The 17,893-nt window shown below is 47.0% G+C and overlaps 1 protein-coding gene across 2 annotated transcripts in view; it reads left to right on the top strand.

The window, feature by feature from the left end:
* The window catches only part of DAAM2 (dishevelled associated activator of morphogenesis 2), a 65,483-nt gene extending 54,568 nt beyond the window's left edge, over window positions 1-10,915 (top strand). The window contains exons 19-24 of one of the 2 annotated variants that reach the window (XM_006882016.1): window positions 3,711-3,879; window positions 4,061-4,168; window positions 5,409-5,469; window positions 7,512-7,643; window positions 9,891-10,061; window positions 10,343-10,915. In XM_006882016.1, coding sequence (XP_006882078.1) covers window positions 3,711-3,879; window positions 4,061-4,168; window positions 5,409-5,469; window positions 7,512-7,643; window positions 9,891-10,061; window positions 10,343-10,564 — 863 coding nt within the window. In that variant the 3' untranslated portion in view covers window positions 10,565-10,915. The remainder of the gene's footprint in view (window positions 1-3,710; window positions 3,880-4,060; window positions 4,169-5,408; window positions 5,470-7,511; window positions 7,644-9,890; window positions 10,062-10,342) is intronic. The other variant, XM_006882017.1, reaches the window with a different exon arrangement.
* Window positions 10,916-17,893: the final 6,978 nt, after the last annotated feature.

Raw genomic sequence — 17,893 nt, 5'->3', positions numbered from 1 at the left:
AAATTGGAGATTGCCTTTTCCATCTAGATCATCAGCCTTTCTGAGTCAGTGTCATAGCAACATGTAGGCCTCCAATGGTGTGTGGTGCTGTAGTAATGTACCAGATGTTGATTCTAACTTATAGCGACCCTGTGGGATGGGGGAAGTGGCCTCATATGGTATCTTAGGTGGTCATCTTTATGAGAACTGATAACCAGGTCTTTTCTCCTATAGAGTGACTGACTTCCTGTTAGGAGCAGATCACTAAACCATTGTGCCACCAGGGCTCTTCTTGAATAAGATGCTTCATTGTTGGTTGACAGTTGAGTGTTTAGTCATTTAACTGTCAAAGTCAATGATGTATATTGTTGTTATGTGCTATGGAGTGGACTGTGACTCATAGTGACCCCATGTACAATAGCTCTGAAGGCTGCCTGTCCTGAGCCAGTCTTTCTGAGTCTGACACAGCTACCCCATTACCTCAGTTTACTATATCAATCCATCTCATCCAGGATCTTCCTCTCCTGTGCTGTCCCTAGATGGCCTTCTCCAAGGATTGGTCCCTCTGGCCATGTGACCAAAGTGTGTGAGACAGAGCTTTAACATTCTAGTCACCAAGGAGAAATGTGGTTTCACCCTCTCCAAAAAAGACCTGTTGGTTCTCTTTGTGGTCCATGGTGTGCTCAATACTCTTCTTCAGCACCACAATTCAAAGTCATTGATTCTTCTTCTATTATCTTTAGTCAATATCCAGCTGTCTGGCACGTAGCAAATAATTGCAAAGACCATGGCCTGGATCATAGTCTCTAGAATGGCATCGTTGCTTCCCAGTACTCTGCAGAGGTCCCTGTCAGCAGTGATTTATTTCATTTCAGTGCTATGTTTTATTTTATTGGTGGAATATACCATAATTTATTTACCTACTCTATCCATAATCATGAAAACCAAAAACACAGGGACGAAACCAGATATCCAAGAGGAGTACTGCTGCTATGATTGGCCCATGGCTCTTGGGACACATTTGTATGTATTTCTGTGGTCTAGCACGCAGAGTGTTAGGTCAGTGGTTGGTTAGGTCATCTATCTCATAGCTGTTGAGTCAAAACCAACTCACCCCTGATCTTTATTGAGTTTCTGAGGCTGTAACTCATTTAGGAGGGGCTCACCCACCTTAGTAAGGTCACAAGGTACGCATATGTTCAACTTTAGAAGATACTGAGAAACCTTACTTACTCTGTTACACAGCTCATTTTTTACAAACACTTTTAACTGCTTTCAAAAATTTCTGCACAATTTGAATTCGTTGTCTTTCATTTTCTTGTCCTACAAACATTTTAAGAAATATTTGACTTGGCACAGCCTAAGATCATCGGATAACTTAGACTTCTATCATCATATACAAAAAGTATATTAAGGAGTATGTAACTCATAAATTCAAACTCATTGCCCTTAAGTTGGAACAAGCTCATAGTTGGTCTTCCATTGAGTTTCTGAGGCTGTAAACTGCATGGGAGGAGATTGCTTATCTTTTTTCCTGAGCAGCTGCTAGTGGATTTGAACCACCAGAGAGGTATCATCTTTGGGTTGGCAGTGCAACTCCCTACAGACTACTCCACCAGAATGCACTAACATATAACAAGTAGCCAACATTTCTGAGCATGTGTCCTATTCCAATTCTGAGTGGCAAGAAGCTGCACTGCAATCCCAAAGGTACACAATTTGAGGCCACTAGTTTCTTTGTGGGAGAAGGATGGGCAATCTCCTCCCATGTGATTTAACTGCCTCTGAAAACCCTCCAGAGGGTCACGTTTGGGTTGGTTCCAACTCTATGGTACACAACCACCACTAATCATATCATGAGTAAGAAAGGTCAATGAAATACTAAAGTTTTAGTCAATTAGCTCTAATTTGTATTTATAACAAATATTAATTTAATGCAACAGAGAAAAATTATTAAAATACTTAAAAAATGGAAAAATTAAAAACTGATATTCCACAGGAGGCCAAGAAGCCTATTGTATCAAAGCTGAGACACCATCCACTGTATATCCACTTTTATTTTATAGAAAGGGTCTCTGGGTGATAAAATGGTCGACATGCTTAGCTATTAACTGGAAGATTGGAGGTTAAAGTCACCTTAGAAGAAAGGTCTTTTGATCTACTGAAAAATCAGTCAATGACAATCCTGTGGAGCACAGTTCTATTCTGATTCACATTGGTTCACCATGAATCAGAATCAACTCCGTAGCAACTGATCCAGAATAAAAAAAAATGAAAATTCCTATTATAATTGATGAAATGTTATCATTCATATCTACTTCTGACTTATCAACCGTGTTGTTATGTGAAAATGATGTTATGTGAAAATAGAGGATGATTACATCAGGTCATAAAGCAGAAGATGACTAGATAATTACATAGCTGCTAAATGACATATTACTTAGTTGCCAAAGAACTGAGAATCACAGCCCATCCAAGTTGACAACTAACTATCACATCAACCTTGCACTTGAGTTGGTCATTACTGCCAAATATTAGTCATTAATGCACAAACAGTGTCTTTTTTACTATTAACATAAATGTGAGATGTTGAATGAGATGTTTGATATTTGCTAAGTGAAGAGGGCCAATTGGCAGCATCATGCTAGATGGAAAAGAAATTGAGATTGTTACCAATTTCAGCATGCTCTGCTCCTCTATCAACACTCTTGACACTAGCAGTCAAGTAATCAAAAGACTAATTGCATTAAGAAAATCTGCTGTCAGAGACCTTTCCAGAGTGCTGAAGAGCAAGGATGTCAGTCTAGAGACTAAGGTGTACCTGGTCCAGGCCATGGTCTTTGCAGTTACGTCTTATGCATCAGACAGCTGGGCAGTGACCAAGGATGGCAGAAGAATTGATTCTTGTGAGTTGTGGTGCTGGAGAAAGTACTGAACTCATGGACTGCCAAGAGAACTAACAGATCTGTCATAAAGAGGATGAAATCAAGATGCTCCTTGGAGGCAAGGATTTTGAGGCTGTGTCTCACATACTTTGGGCAAGTGACCAGGAGGGAGAAGTATATCCTGCTTGGATGGGTCAAGGGATAGCATGGGAGAGGAAGACTCCAGATGAAACAGATTGACACAGTAACTGGAATTAGAAGGGTAGCTGTGTCAGAGTCAGTAATATTGGCTTTGGATGGAACAGAGTTCAGAGCTGTTGTCCATAGGGTCACTATGAGTCATAGTTGACTCAACAGCACATAACAACAACCCAGTGAAGAGTAGATGCTGACAAGAATTTTCTCCCCAAATTAGCAAAACATAGCATTTCAAAATAGGCATAAATAATACCATAGTTTGGGGAATGTTAGCATTTAAATTTTTATTGCTAGGTTTAAAAAGTATTATAGTTATGCATACATTTATAGAAAAATATATTGATAATCCTTAAGTATATGCAATAAAAACTACCTTCAAATATATTCTCCAGAAATGTCAGTACACTTGGAGAGTGAGTTAATTGGCTAGTGTGTCTTGGTGAGCTAGTCTGCTTCCTTGGATGGAGATGGTTCTAGGGCTGTGGAGTAGGGTTCTACTGTGGTGAGTGTAATCTCTGCCCCTCTGACAGTACCATGCACATTGTAATCCCTTTTTGGAGCTTTGTGGTATCATCATCCTGAATGCAAGGAAATCCACTGTCCTGGTCCAGTCTGGTTAGGGTTCTGACTTGTCCTTCTTCCTCCCAGCCATCCTGCTGGCCTCCCGGGAACTGACCCGAAGCAAGCGCCTAAAGCAGGTATTAGAAGTCATCTTGGCCATTGGAAACTTTATGAACAAAGGGCAGCGTGGAGGCGCCTATGGGTTCAGGGTGTCTAGTCTCAACAAGATCGCTGACACCAAGTCCAGCATTGACAGGTGAGGTGCTCTTCTGCTTCCATTGCCTCCATTTTCACCCTCCTCTGTTCTCTCTGCTCCTCCAAAATAGCCTTCCTCTAGTTCTCAAGCCAAGACCCTTTCCCTAACACCCCACCATGATTTCCTTCTGACTCTGTTCCTTACTTTGGGCCCTTATTCCCACCCTGCCTTCCATCCACAGAAATATCTCTCTCCTCCACTACCTGATCATGATTCTGGAGAAGCATTTCCCTGACATCCTGAACATGCCCTCGGAGCTGCAGCATCTTCCAGAAGCCGCCAAAGTCAAGTGAGGAATCTAAGATGTCCTTCTCCCTGTGACCACCTAGCCCTACCTGACTTCCTCCCTTGGGGTCTGCTCTGGACAGATTTCAGGGTATTCTTCAGGAGAATCACCACAACATTCTACTTGTCCTTCCACATCAGATGACTTTTTAAGCCAGTTATCACTAAAGGCAGTTGGAGTTTCATTCCACTGGGTGACTCTGAGTGCTGTACCCTATCACATACACCAGTGATCTTGCCCAGGAGGTAGAACTGATTATACATCATCTCCTGTCAGTCAAAGATTGAGGAGCGCTTGGGGTGGGGTGTATAACACTCAGGCCAGGTGCACAGACGGAGTGGGCCTCCAGAAAATGTGTCCTCACAGTTGGAAGTCAGGCTCATATACTACAATAGAGAATGTGGGAGATGTGGGTGAGGCACCAACATCATCTGCTGCAGGCGAGATATCAGACCTAAACCTCAGGTTGAGATGCAATGGTAAAGGACAATTGTCAAAGTAGGGGTCACTAGGTCTCAGAATCAGTGGCACCTATGTGACAAAGTAGAACTGCTCCAGAGGGTTTCCTAAGCTTTATGGAAGAAATGCCCAGATCTTTTTCTTCCACAGAATGGCTGATGGGTTCGACCACTCACACTTTGGTTTGTAGTTGAGCACTTAACCATTGTACCACCAGGATATTGTTATGCACCACTGACTCAGAACCTACCCATAGCTGACCCTCCAGTGGCCTTTCAGATGTAGTAAATCACACAAGAAGAGACTGCCCATTTTTCTCCCACGGAGCAGCTGGTGGATTCAAACCATGTGCATTATTGTTGGCAGTGTAACTCCGTACCACTATGTCACCAGAGCTCCCTACAGAAGGCAATGCGTAGTGTGAGCCAAACTGCTTAGTGTACACAGATATCATGCTAAGAACTCACTAGATTTCTTTATTACTATTATCACCAGGGAGCTCATGACCATGTGCTGGAAAATTTGCAATAGGAAGCATGACAGTTTTCAGCTATAAGAATCTACAAAATGCAAGTTTTGCCCCTTCTATTTTATAGAAGCACAGAGACAGGCACGGTAGGGAAGGGTGTGTGGACAAGGTCACAGGTCAGTGGCCACAGCAGGGTGGAGCGCAGTCCCCCTCACTCTCAGGCCCTGTTCTTTGCACTGTTCTCCCCCAGAGACACCTTCTGACCCTCAAGTCTAAGCTGATAGCACTTCATTCTCTTGCTGTGTCTCCCCACAGCCTGGCAGAGCTGGAGAAGGAGGTGGGCAACCTCAGGAGGGGCCTCAGAGCAGTTGAGGTGGTGAGTACTTCATCTCTGCCAGTGGGGTTTGCACTTGAGAGGGATCTGATCCTATTAAGAGGTAGAATTTGTCACACTGCCTATTTGCTGCTGCCACTATTGGGCCCCTATCTGATGCATTTTTGGAACTAGAGCTTCCGGCTGGCAGGACAGACTGACAGTGAGAACAGAGAACTTCTAGTAGAATCAGCCTTTGGGAAAGGGTGATTGGTGATATAGGCTTATGGGAGACCCTGAACAGGGGCGTAGATAGCTGAGAGTCTGTCTCTGTCACTGAAGCATGACATCTACTTGGCAATGGATAGGAATGTCCCACAGATCTGCCCATGTCTTCAGCCTGATTCAGGAGATGGGGACGAGGATACACCCCTAGAAAGCGGGATAGAAGAAGGTGACATGGTGTATCAGTGGGACTGCTGTTACCAGAAGCTCCTAGATGCTCTTCAACCTTTCTCTGGGTCAGCAGAGGATACAGGGGCCACAGATCTCCTGGAGACCTGCCTCTGATCCCCGTAATTTCTGTTCTGAGGGCTGATACTTCAGCTACGCTGGCCCAGAACTAGGATGTCTCCAACCCCTTGTTCCGTCTTCACTGGGGGATGTGGCTTAAGGAAAGAATGAAGAGAAGAATCTTTTGTTGTCATGACGGCTTGTTGTTGTTGTGTATTGTTGAGCTAGAAAAGACCCATAACTGACAGTCCAGTGGATTTTAAGTGACAGTAAACTGCATGGAGGGAGAATGTCCACCTTTCTACTGAGGATCATCTGGTAGATTAGAACTGTGTACCTTTGCATTGGCAGGGCAATTCCTTACCACCAAGTCACCAGAGCTCTCTGCTATGATGACTAGTGGGTGGTGATTTCCAAATTTTATAAGGCAATAGAATTTTACTCTATGGCCTTTGACCTCAGAGGATCAAAGAATACAGCCTTCAACAGGGGTTGCATCTAAATGTCCAGGAAACAAAGATTCTTACCACTGGACCAGTAGGCAACATCATGATGATGGATGGAGAAAACATTGAAACTCTCAACAATTTCATCTTAACTTGGATCCACAGTTAACACCCTTGGTACACACAGTAAGGAATCAGAAAACATTGCACTGGCAAAGTCTGTAGTTAGGGACCTCTTCAAATTATTGAGGAGTAATGATGTCAATTTGAAGACTAAGGTGCATCTGATTCAGGCCATGGTCTTTCTAATCACTTGCTATGTATCTGAGAGGTGGAGAATGAATAAAGATGACAGAATTGAAGCCTTTGAGCTGTGGTGTTGGAAGAGTATGGAACATCCCATGAACTGCCAAAAGAACAAATAAATATGTCTTAGAGAGGGTGCAGTTAGAGTGCTCTTTTGAGGCAAGGAGGATGAGGTTTCGACTTCATACTTCATACTTCAGGCATGTTGCTAGGAGGGGCTATTCATGGAGAGGGACATGATGCTCAGAAAGGTGGAGAGACTGAAGGAGAGGAAGACCCTTGAACAGGTTGATTGACATGGTGACTGGCACAATGGGCTCTAATGTGTCAGGAAGTGTGAGGATGTCATAGGATAGGACAGGGTTCAGATCTGTTGTTGATAGGGTCACTGTGGGTCATACTTGACTCGACAGAACCTAACAACTGAGTCTCACCATCCAAAATGTCATTCATGTTATAGCAGTTTCTATGTCAGTTTTAGAAGTATGTTTCCATTTCTATTTTCCACAGGAAGCATCTGAGAAACAAATGTTAGAATGCAAGTGCTGTTTCTGTCAGTCAAGGGTGGAGCCTGGGACTCTGCATGTTTAATGAGCTCCAAGGGGATGCCAGTACTGCTGGGACTATTTGGGCAGTGAGGCTCTAGAGGAGCAGCAGGGGTTGGGGAGGCGGGGTAGGGAGAGTCAAGTGAGAGCTGATGGTCTTTCAGCCTTTGAAGCTCTTAGAATTCACAGTCAGGGCAATGCTCTGCAAGAGACAAGAATGTGGGGGTGGTGACCCTTAAGATTCTGACTTTCACCAGGTATCAATCTTAACTACCCATCCATACCCTCTACCCAGGAACTGGAATATCAGAAACGCCAGGTACGGGACCCCAATGACAAATTTGTTCCAGTCATGAGCGACTTCATCACTGTCTCCAGCTTCAGCTTCTCAGAACTGGAGGACCAGCTCAATGAAGCCAGGGACAAGGTAAAGGTGGCCCCAATCCCTAATTTACCCCTCATAGATGTAAAGTACCATAGGGAGCTCTGATGGCTTAGTTGTAAGGAACTGGGCTGCCAATCCAATAGTACACAGTTCAAATCCACCAGCTGCAAGAGAAAAATGGGCACTCTCCTCCTGTGTGATTTACTGCCTCTGAAAACCTGCTAGAGTATTAGCTATGAGTGGGTTCTGACTCAGCAATACTCAGCAACAGGCCTTTATTGAGACATTTGTCAACAAGTACTCTCTCTAGTTCACGGACTCTCAAAAGTCTGTCTTGGATGAAGTTTAAGTAGAGGCTCCTTAGAGACAAGGATGGTGAAACTTGGTCTCACAGACTTGGGGCATGTTGTCAGGAGGGGCCAGTCCTTGGAAAAAGATCTTGTACTGGGAAAGGTGGAGGGTCAGAGAAAGAGAGGGAGACCCTCAATGCTATAGACACAGTGACTGTAACAATGGGCTCAAGAGGATGAGGTGGCTCTGTATAGGGCATGCTTCAGATCTGCACTGATAGGAGCCATAGGCAACTTGATGGCACCTAACAACATTACCTCCAATTCAAGTCCCAGGATAGAAATCCGAACTTCAACTTAGCTTCACCTCTACTTCGCTCTTACACTCATTTCAAACATAGCTGGCCAATATAGGGACAAAGCGGGAGTCAGAAGGCTTTGGGAAAACCCCCAGATTCTCCACTCCTATAACAAAATTCACTGCTATAAAGAGAAGTTTTCATTCTTCAGGTACCAGGTATGTGACAAAGGTACCTTGGTAAGATTTGCTCTCTTTGGCTACCAATTAGAGAAGTGTTGGAAAGGTAGTAGTTATTCCAGTAGACATATGTGTAAACTGAGATTCAGAGAAGTTAGTAACTTGTGTTAGATTTCCCAGTTTTAAGAGATAGTTGTTGTTAGGTGCCATCAAGTTGAATACAACTCATAGCGACCCTAAGAACAACAGATCTGAACTCTGTCCTATCCTGTGCCAGCAGCCTCTCAATCTCTGACACACTTGAGCCCATAGTTGAAGGTGATAGAGAAGCATTAAAATCCTGACAAGTGTTCAGCTTCGGGCTTAGTTTCTATTCAACTTCTCATCTCTAACACACCTGGATTAAAACACTCTCTAGTAGTTTTCATTATTATCCCCTATTTTTACACGTGAGAAAACAGACACATGGGGATTTCAATAACTAGCCCAGGAACTAGATAATCTCTGAGGTGCCTCTTGAGTTTTGAGCAGCCAGTTCTAGACCTTAGAAGGGGTTTACTAGAATCCATAATTTCTAATTTGAACCCTACACCCAAATGGACCTCAAATTTGATACCTACACCACAGTCAACACTCTTGGCACCAGCAGTCAGGAAATAAAAAAATGTATTGTGATGGGAAAGTCTGCTGTTAGGGACCTCTCTAAAGTACTCAAGAGCAACGGTGTCTCTCTGGAGACTAAGGTGTGCCTGATACAGGCCATGGTCTTTGCAATCACTTGTTATGCATCAGAGAGTTGGACAATGACTAGGGAGGACAGAAGGAGAATTGATGCCTTTGAGCTGTGGTGCTGGAGAAGAGTATTGAGAATACCATGGACTGCCAAGAAAACAAACAGATTCATCTTAGAGAGGGTTAAACCAGGCTACTCCTTGGAGGCAAGGATTCTGGGGCTTCGTCTGACATAATTTGGACATGTTGTAAGGAGAGACAGGTCCTTGGAGAGGGACATCATGCTTGGTAGGGTAGAGGGACAGCGCAGGAGGGGAAGACCCTCTATGAGGTGGATTGATTCAGTGACTGGGGTAATTGGGATGGGTGTGTCAGAGGCAATGCGATTGGCACAGATCAGGGTTTAGGGCTGTTGTACATAGGGTCGCTATGAGTCACAAATGACTCAATGGCACATAACAACAACAAAACACCAAGAAGGAGCAGGGTTTAGAGCGGTTGTATAAGGGTCGCTATGACTTGATAGCACATGACACCGCCAGCACCAGCACCAAGACAGACAGTTGCTGTCAGGCAGTTCAGGTCCTGGGGATGGCTCCTGTTCCTCACCTTTTAGGTGTCACTTCAAGCTTTTCTCCCTGCCTGGTCCCTTGCCCCTCATCAGGCTGTTCCACCCCTCATGCCAGAGCTGCAGCCTGGGACCGAGATCTGCTGTGACTTGAACTTAGCTAACCACTGTGTCACACCAACTTAAGGTGACTCCTCTAATCTTTCCCCTCCCCTTCCAAGTTCTCCAAGGCTCTGATGCACTTCGGGGAGCAGGAAAGCAAGATGCAGCCGGATGAATTCTTTGGCATCTTTGACACCTTCCTTCAGGCCTTTTCAGAGGCCCGGCAGGACCTGGAGACCATGAGAAAGAAGAAGGATGAAGAAGAAAGGAGGGCACGCATGGAGGCCATGGTGAGAGGTCTGGGGCTGGAGCTAAGGGGCAGAAGGTTGGTCTGAGGTCAGGCCCTGAAGAGAGAAATTCTTTGTGGACCAAGGGTGAGATAGCGCCTGAGGCAAGTCTACAGACAACAGTGAGGTGTGAGGCTGAGGGTCTCCAGCAAGGGGGAAAATAGTAAACACTAGCTTACTGGCTGAGATGCACAGCCCAGAACCTAGGCCCTGGTGGAGGGAAGCCACTTTGGGAAGTCTCAGTGCCTCACGCCAGCTGCCCTCATTCCCACCCTCTCTCTCAGCTGAAGGAACAGAGGGAGCGGGAGCGGTGGCAGCGGCAGCGGAAGGTCCTCGCAGGAAACGCACTGGAGGAGGGAGGCGAGTTCGATGACCTGGTGTCCGCCCTGCGCTCTGGGGAAGTTTTCGACAAGGACTTGAGCAAGTTCAAGCGCAGCCGCAAACGATCAGGGAGCCAGGCCCTGGAAGTCACCCGGGAACGGGCAATAAACAGGCTAAATTATTGACCTGGGGACTGGCCACAGCAGGAGGCTGGAGAGAGGGACAGGGCCCAGAGGGGCTGGGTGGAGGAGGTGCCGATGCTTCAACCAAGTGGTGCTCGGTGCAGAGCCCTGGGCTGGATCCCAGGTCGGGGGGGTGCAGGGGGTTAGACCAAGAGTTGCCCCACGCTTGCCTTACAGGGTGCCTCTCATCTCCCCATCATATTCTTCCTTCTGCATCCGGTCCCCAGGAGTCATTCTCTGAGGATAGCTCCAACATGCCTGGCAGACCATAGGCTTGGTAGCCACAGGCTGAGGCCCCTGCTCCACACTCTCCACTGTGGCTCCTGTGTGTTGGTGCAGCATTGCTCCAGATTTCACATGCAGTGGCGAGGGCCCCTGAGAGTTAGGGTGAGGGAACCCTGGCTAGTGTCCCTCAAGAGGCTTGGAACATCCAGCCAAGCTCCAGAGCTGCAGGTGAGCGTTCCTCTTGGATAGAAATAGAAGAGGCATGGTATATTCTAGCTAGATCAATTCTAACACATTCTAAGAAAAATGCTGGGAGCATGATGGAAGGACTACAGCCATGAGGTCAGACTGGCAGTTCCAGATTCCTGCTCAGATCCCACTGGCCTCTCACCCACCGTGACTCAAGTCTCCCTCCCTTCCTTCCCCACACCCACCCCGATATAGAATTCTGGATATCTAGTATTCAGACTTCTAGAAAACTCAGTTTTGGATTTCAACAACTATGGATGAATCAGGTATGGGAGGAAGTTCCAAGAGCGGCCTCATTCATCACGTCTTCTCATGCCAAAGCATGGACACAGGAACCCTGGGAGGCCCTCTCATTCCACCTTCTCCATACAAGCATTGTCTTGACCTGAGATAGTGACCTCGCAAGCTGCGTAAGGAGCTCCTGACAGCCCCTCACCAGATGGCAGCCTGTAACTGCCGTCTCCAGCCAGGAGCTCCCTGCTCTGCCACTTAATGCCACATAACACCTGCTGCAGGGCAAAGGCCACCTGACCTCCCACTGCGTCCAGCCAACAGACCACTCTGAACCACATGTGCCTGGCTGAGGATTCAGTTCCTGAGAAGGTCCTCTGGAGCCAGAACTGCCTATCTACATTGGCAGGTCACTTCTAAAGCACAGAGATGGTGTGGAAGTGAGAGAGGAACAGCAGGGAAAGGTGGGGAGATGGAGGAAAGCCGACCCCCTAGAGAGTTGAAGGAGAAGCTCCTCCACTGAGGTCCACTCCACCAGGGCTCAGTCTATGTCCATCCCAGAGGTGACCTTTTATCCTGTGTCTGGGACCAGCCCTGTCCGACCCATCTAGCAGCTCCTCACCCTTTGACCTCCTGCCTTCCCCTTTGTTTCTCACCTTATGACCTGACCCTCCGACCCTCCCTTGGGCTCAGGGTTCTGCCCATACACAGCCTGGTGGGCTGGACGACTCTGGCTGCCTCTCTTCTCTTTTCCCTCTACTGCACTCCTGGGGGTGGGACCTCTAGCTGTGGCTGAGAAACAGGTTTGGTGAGCCTGGCATGTGTGTTGGTTCGAGTGGGCATGCCTGAGTGTGTGTTCTGGTGGGAGGGATCTGAGCAAGTGCAAGCCTGGCTGGGACAGGTGTGAAGAGGCCCGTCTGGCATCCAAGTGATGACACGATGCAGGTGTCCAGGAGGAACTGCAGAGAGCTTTGCTATATTGATCTGCACCATCAGGAGCCCCTGCTGCAGGAGGCAGGAGCTGAGAAGATGGAAGGTGGGCCCCACTGTCCTCCCCTGAGCTGGCTTGGCCAAGGGACACTTCGCCTGCCAGGGTGTGAGAATAAGGGAGAGTTCCCCTGCTATCCAAGGAGCTTTGATTTCTAAACTTGACATTCCACCCACCATGAAGACTGGATACACCAGCCAAGACATGGGATGTAGAAGCTGTTCGTGACATTCAGTCTGCAGAAAAGCACAGTTTAACTGTTTACAGAGGAGAGAGACATTGTCCTGGGACCCAGGCTTTTCACCCCTAAGAATTCCTTCTTTTCTATTTATTATTTTCTAGTTCTGGCCAAAGGCTCTGGTGCCAGAGGTCATCGTAGCCCCATATTCAACAGTGCCTCGGGTCTTGGACTATGGGGGTTAACTCAGCCGGAAGGGGCTGGTGCCCCGGGGAGGCAGCTGAGCTGGTCCTAGATATGCTAAACATTGAAGCCTATTGTATATTCCTTGGTGTTACTTGCCATAGTGCCCTTCCCACACTCCTGCCACCTTGGGGTAGACCTTACCCACTAACTTTGTGTCCAGTGTAAAAAGTCAGTCAATCTAATGCAATCTGGTCCTTACTCGGTAACAGCACCCACTTCCCTCTCTCCTGGGATGAACATGAAGGGGGCTTAGGGAGGATAACTTTCCAAATGAATGGGGAGGGTCTGGGCTGGCCTCTTTCCATTCCTTTACTACCAAATAAGGCACTGTGATCACCTCCCCCTCCACCCCCCTCGCCAACCAGCCAGGCCTTCATGCCACACTGCTCTCACCAGCTATCTCAGGCGGCAAAGGAGTCTAATGTACAAAGTCTGCAGTGTCCTTTTTATCTGCACCTTTTTTTATAAGAATATATGGTAATACTAAAAAACCAAAAATATTAAATCCGTACCATCCCTATCCCACCTGCCTTGAAACTTGTGCCTTCTTCTCAGAAGTGGTCTTGAGATGGGTTGGGGAGTGGGCATAGCCCATGGTAAGCGCCATAGCTTATCATATCCCATTGGTAAGAGCTGCCTCTTAGCAGTTTCACAAGGGCTGCTGGTTCTATTTCCAGGAATTCTGCAAGCCAGCTGATGCCATATTGGTACCTTAAAGCCAGCCAAGGTGGACATAGTTACACATGGATACTGATATTCTCTGTGCTGGAGAGCCAACTGTTAAGTGTCCACTAGAAACCAATGGCTAGTTGTTGTTGATTGCCATCGAGTAGAGGTCAACTCATAGTGACTCTATAAACGAATGACCTATAATGCCTTTCCATAGCTATTGTTTCTCCAAGTTCATAGAGTTTCTAGAGGCATGCGTTTTAGGACGTGGATACCACTCTGGCTTCCCAACCTGTTTTACAACTGGGAGCTCCACCAAACACTGTCCACATTGGGGAACCAGTATGGTATTTGACTTCCCCATGGCACAAGGTTCAGCATCACAGCAAACCCAGGCTACCTCATACAGCACATTGGCAGTGATGTGCAAAGTGGAAGAATGTTTCCCCAGATATAACAGCACTAGTCTCATTTAGCAGTGGTTAAGTGTTGTCGAGTCGAATATGACTCTGAGTAAGCTTTGCACAAAACACCTAAACTCTGTTCTATAATAGATTAACATAATTTCTGTACGCCTCTAATTGTATTTCCCCTGACCTTTAATGAGTGTCCCTTGTTCCCGATCATTGAATGGGAACCAACTCATAGCTGACCCTCCAGCATGTTTTCAGAGGCCATCAATTACACAGGAGGAGATGGCCCATCTTCCTCCCAAAAGTCAGCAGGTGGATTTGAACTGCCTTTGGGTAGTAGTGTAACTCTTTACCACAAGGTCACCAAGGGCTCCCCAGATGGTGCAAATGGTTAACTGACTGGCAGTTAACTGAAAAGTTGATAGTTTGAACTTGCACACAGGCACCTCAGAAGAAAGTCCTGGCGATCTGTCCACCAGAACTTTTGGACATTTCCAACTGACTTGACGTACTCGAGATTTACCTTACATTTCTGTGCTGCCTGCTCCATACCCACATTGTTCCCCAGGAGAGAGGGGAAATGTGCAGAGAATATACCTGAGATCTCTCCCTCCCGGGAGACGGGGCTGAGGGGTGAGCAGCCTGGTGCCCTCTGCACAGACACAGACCTCATTTTGCATCTCCAAAATTGGCACTGTGGCTTTATTCATGTGTGCACTGTGAAGCTGAAGGCAATCTTCAATACTCTTCTTCCCCTGGTATGTTCTAGTATCAAGGGGTGAGGGCAGAATGGCAGTGAGCAGGGCCAGGTGCAGGATACGTGGCTGGTTGGCACAAGGCCTTAGGACTGAGGCCAATGTGTCTGTCCCATTAGGAAGGGCAGGAGTGTGGAGCAAGAGCTAGCAGGGCAGTGCAGCTGGTAAGCTGAGAGCCTGGACATTTGATGGAATGGACTTGGGAAAAGAAAACGGCTCTTTTAAAGGAGGAGGTTGGAGAGGTGTTACCGGACGGATTTGCAGTTGCTCGCAAGCTCAGGCAGGCCCAGGAAGACTGCTCAAGAAAAGTCTTCTCTATCCCTAGATAGAGCAAGTGCTTTCCCTCCTCAAAGGAGGTGCCACTGCTTCCTAAGTGTCTACCCCTCCTCAGGGTAAATAAAAGAAAATCCAAAATGAGAAGTGGAAGGTATGGGCCAGACTGGCTGAAATGGATTATCGGAAATAGTCTATAAAAAATGCCATGTGGTTTCAGTTGTGTAGAGCTGCATGCTCCGGCCTCATTTCAGGATGTTAGTGTCCTGGCAGGTTTGCGGAGGTGGCTGGCTTCCTCTTTTTAGAAAGGAAACACCTTCCAGGTCACTGGATTCTAGATCCTGTATTACCAGTAAAGGAGCGTGGACTGACTCTGGGTTCTTACTGGTGAAAGTAAATGCTGACAGGGTTAAAGGAACTTGGCAGTGCCATCTTACCCAACACTGCATCCACCTGTTGGCGTAGTTGGGCCTGGTGGGGGCTAGCAGCTGGAGCTTTAGGTCCGGTGGAAGTCCCCCCGCTGGCCCCCAGTCTTGCTAATGAGCTTGATGTCCTCCAGCACAATGTCCCTGCTCACGGCTTTGCATGTGTCATACACGGTAAGAGCAGCCACTGACGCCGCGGTCAGTGCCTCCATCTCCACCCCCGTGGGGCCGCGAGCCCGGCAAGATGCCTGGATCACCACAGCATGACGCGTGCTGTCCAGCTCCAGCTGCACATGGACGTGGTTCAGGGCCACGTGGTGGCACAGAGGAATCAGCTAGCTCGTCAGCTTGGCGGCCTGGATTCCGGCCAGCTGAGCTACCATCAGGGCATCGCCCTTCTTCAGCTGGTTCTGCTGGATGAGCTCGAAGGCCACAGGCCCCAGAAGGACCACTGCTGAGGCCACAGCCACCCGCTCTGTGTCTGGCTTCCTGCACACACCCACCATAGTTTCCCGTCCTTCTGCGTCCACATGGGTTAGTTGGTCCGATGATGGCAGGGGTTCTGAGGGAGTGGCAGGAGCCCAGGATCCTGGGCTAAGGCACTTTGGGTTGGTGTCTGAGCTGTAGCGTCGTTGAGAGGAGTCAGATCCCAGCCTCTGCTGGGCTAGGAGAGAAGTTTGGGGGACCCTGTATCCTTTCCATAAAGTTGCCATCTGGTTGGAGAAACTCACTCCGGGTCTGAGATTCTGAACACGGAGGGAGTCCTGGGAAAAAATGCTTGGAATGGCTGGTGGGGAATCGTGGCGCATCAAAGGTAACTCTGAAAGGCAGGAGACAGAGGGAAGAAAGACTAAGCCCAACAGTCTGTCTCTGTCTACTTCTTCTCCCCAACCTCCTCCCTCTCCCACCCAGACACGAATCACAGGGAGAAGAAATAGAACAGAAGATATGAAGATAAAGGGTCCCTGTGCTACCACCTGACAGCTCTTCTCACCACGTGGGAGTCAATACCACAGCCCCACCAGCTCTGACTGTAACACAGAGCTAGTGGACTGGGGTGCTGTTGGGTTCCTGGCCTCACAAAAATCCTCATTTCCAAACAACTACAATCAGATACTGCTCAATATTCCTTGGTTTTCTTAAAAGATAACTACGGCCTAATGCCAGCCTCAATTACCAATCACAGTTATTTTCCTCTTCATGGTCTCCAGTGAGTTAAAAACTCATCATTGATTTGATGGCAGAATACTAAGGAAAATATTTACTCTAGTGAGAGTACCGCAAGGGCCTTGCAAATCTGTTAGACATGCACATCTTTTTCTTATTTCTTTTAGAACCTTTTCTTTAACTGTAGTGGTTTTGGTGGCACTGCCCACTTGTGTTTCCATGCCCCTACCACACAGCAGGCTAAAATGCAATGGAGGAAGACTCATCAACAACCTGCGTTACGCAGAGAACACAAAATGACAGGCTCATTCATATGACAGTGAGGGCTTCCAGGAGCCAGCCCCCCTTAAGAACCCTGACACTTAAAGGGTGGTCCATGGACCAGCAGCAGTAACACTACCTAAAGACTTGCCTGAGGCTCAGACTCCCATCCTAGACCTTGTGAACTGAAATCTCAGCAGGCTCCCAAGTCATTCAAGATGCATGTTAAAGCTAAGAAGTCCTATACTGGGCAATTCTTGGTTTTATTGAAACCAGACCAGTAAAAGTTGTTCTATATTTTTGAGAGGAATAAAACTACTTAGGGAACAAATATCCAAGCATAAACCCTTGCTGCTGAATCAGTTTTAACTCATAGCAATTCTCCATTAGGTTTCTGAAGCTGTAAATTTTTATGGGAGGAGATTGTCTATCTTCCTTCCAAGGAACAGCTGGTGGATTTGAGCTGCTGTCATGTCATGCTGTACACTTTCAAAATTGCAGATTTGTCATTATATTCTGGGCCCATCACCTTGTCAACAGAGGCACAAACTCCTTTCATGGGTGGGTGGGTCATAGTGACATCCTATCCCCAACATGAAGGTGCGTGAGATGTAAGTTTTCTTCTCTGGGTGGCTCCCAGGTTTGTCTCCAGTTTCCTCTAGGCTAACTGGCTCATTCTGCTCCAAATTCTAGAGAAAGGAATCCTGTCCTCTAGTTCTCTTTTCACTGCTTTCTCTTGGCTAGTGGTAGAATTCAGGTGGGGCCAGATCTGAGAGTGGTCAAGGGACTACACCTTAACTGTCTCTAGACATTATGCCAAGAAAAGAACAGAAATCTCTTTATGAATGAGTTCCCTAGGGTAGGGAGCCATGTCTTTATAATGAATTAATTAATTAATTAATTAGTGGTAAGAAGCTGCACTGCAATGCTGTGCATTGCACACAGTTTGAATCCACCAGTTGCTCCACAGAAGGAGAGGCAATCTCCTTAACTGCCTTTGAAAACCTGCTACACTGAAAAACAAGGAACTTACAAAATATCATACAAAACAGGTGACCCTGGAAGGCATTATGCTGAGTGAAATATCTCACTCACAAAATGACAAATACTATAAAATGCCACTGCTGTAAAATGGGACTGACATTGGGACTTGGGGGAAATTAAGAAAAGAGGGGATAAACAATGTACCCTCATGGAAATAGTTGAGGGGAAAAAACTGCTTAAAAGGTATATATGATTAGGTATTATTTGT

Source organism: Elephantulus edwardii, unplaced genomic scaffold, assembly GCF_000299155.1.
Source record: "Elephantulus edwardii isolate Elephantulus edwardi_28Jun2011 unplaced genomic scaffold, EleEdw1.0 scaffold00017, whole genome shotgun sequence".
Taxonomy (NCBI): Eukaryota; Metazoa; Chordata; class Mammalia; order Macroscelidea; family Macroscelididae; genus Elephantulus; species Elephantulus edwardii.
This window is presented reverse-complemented; position numbering and strand designations above follow the sequence as displayed.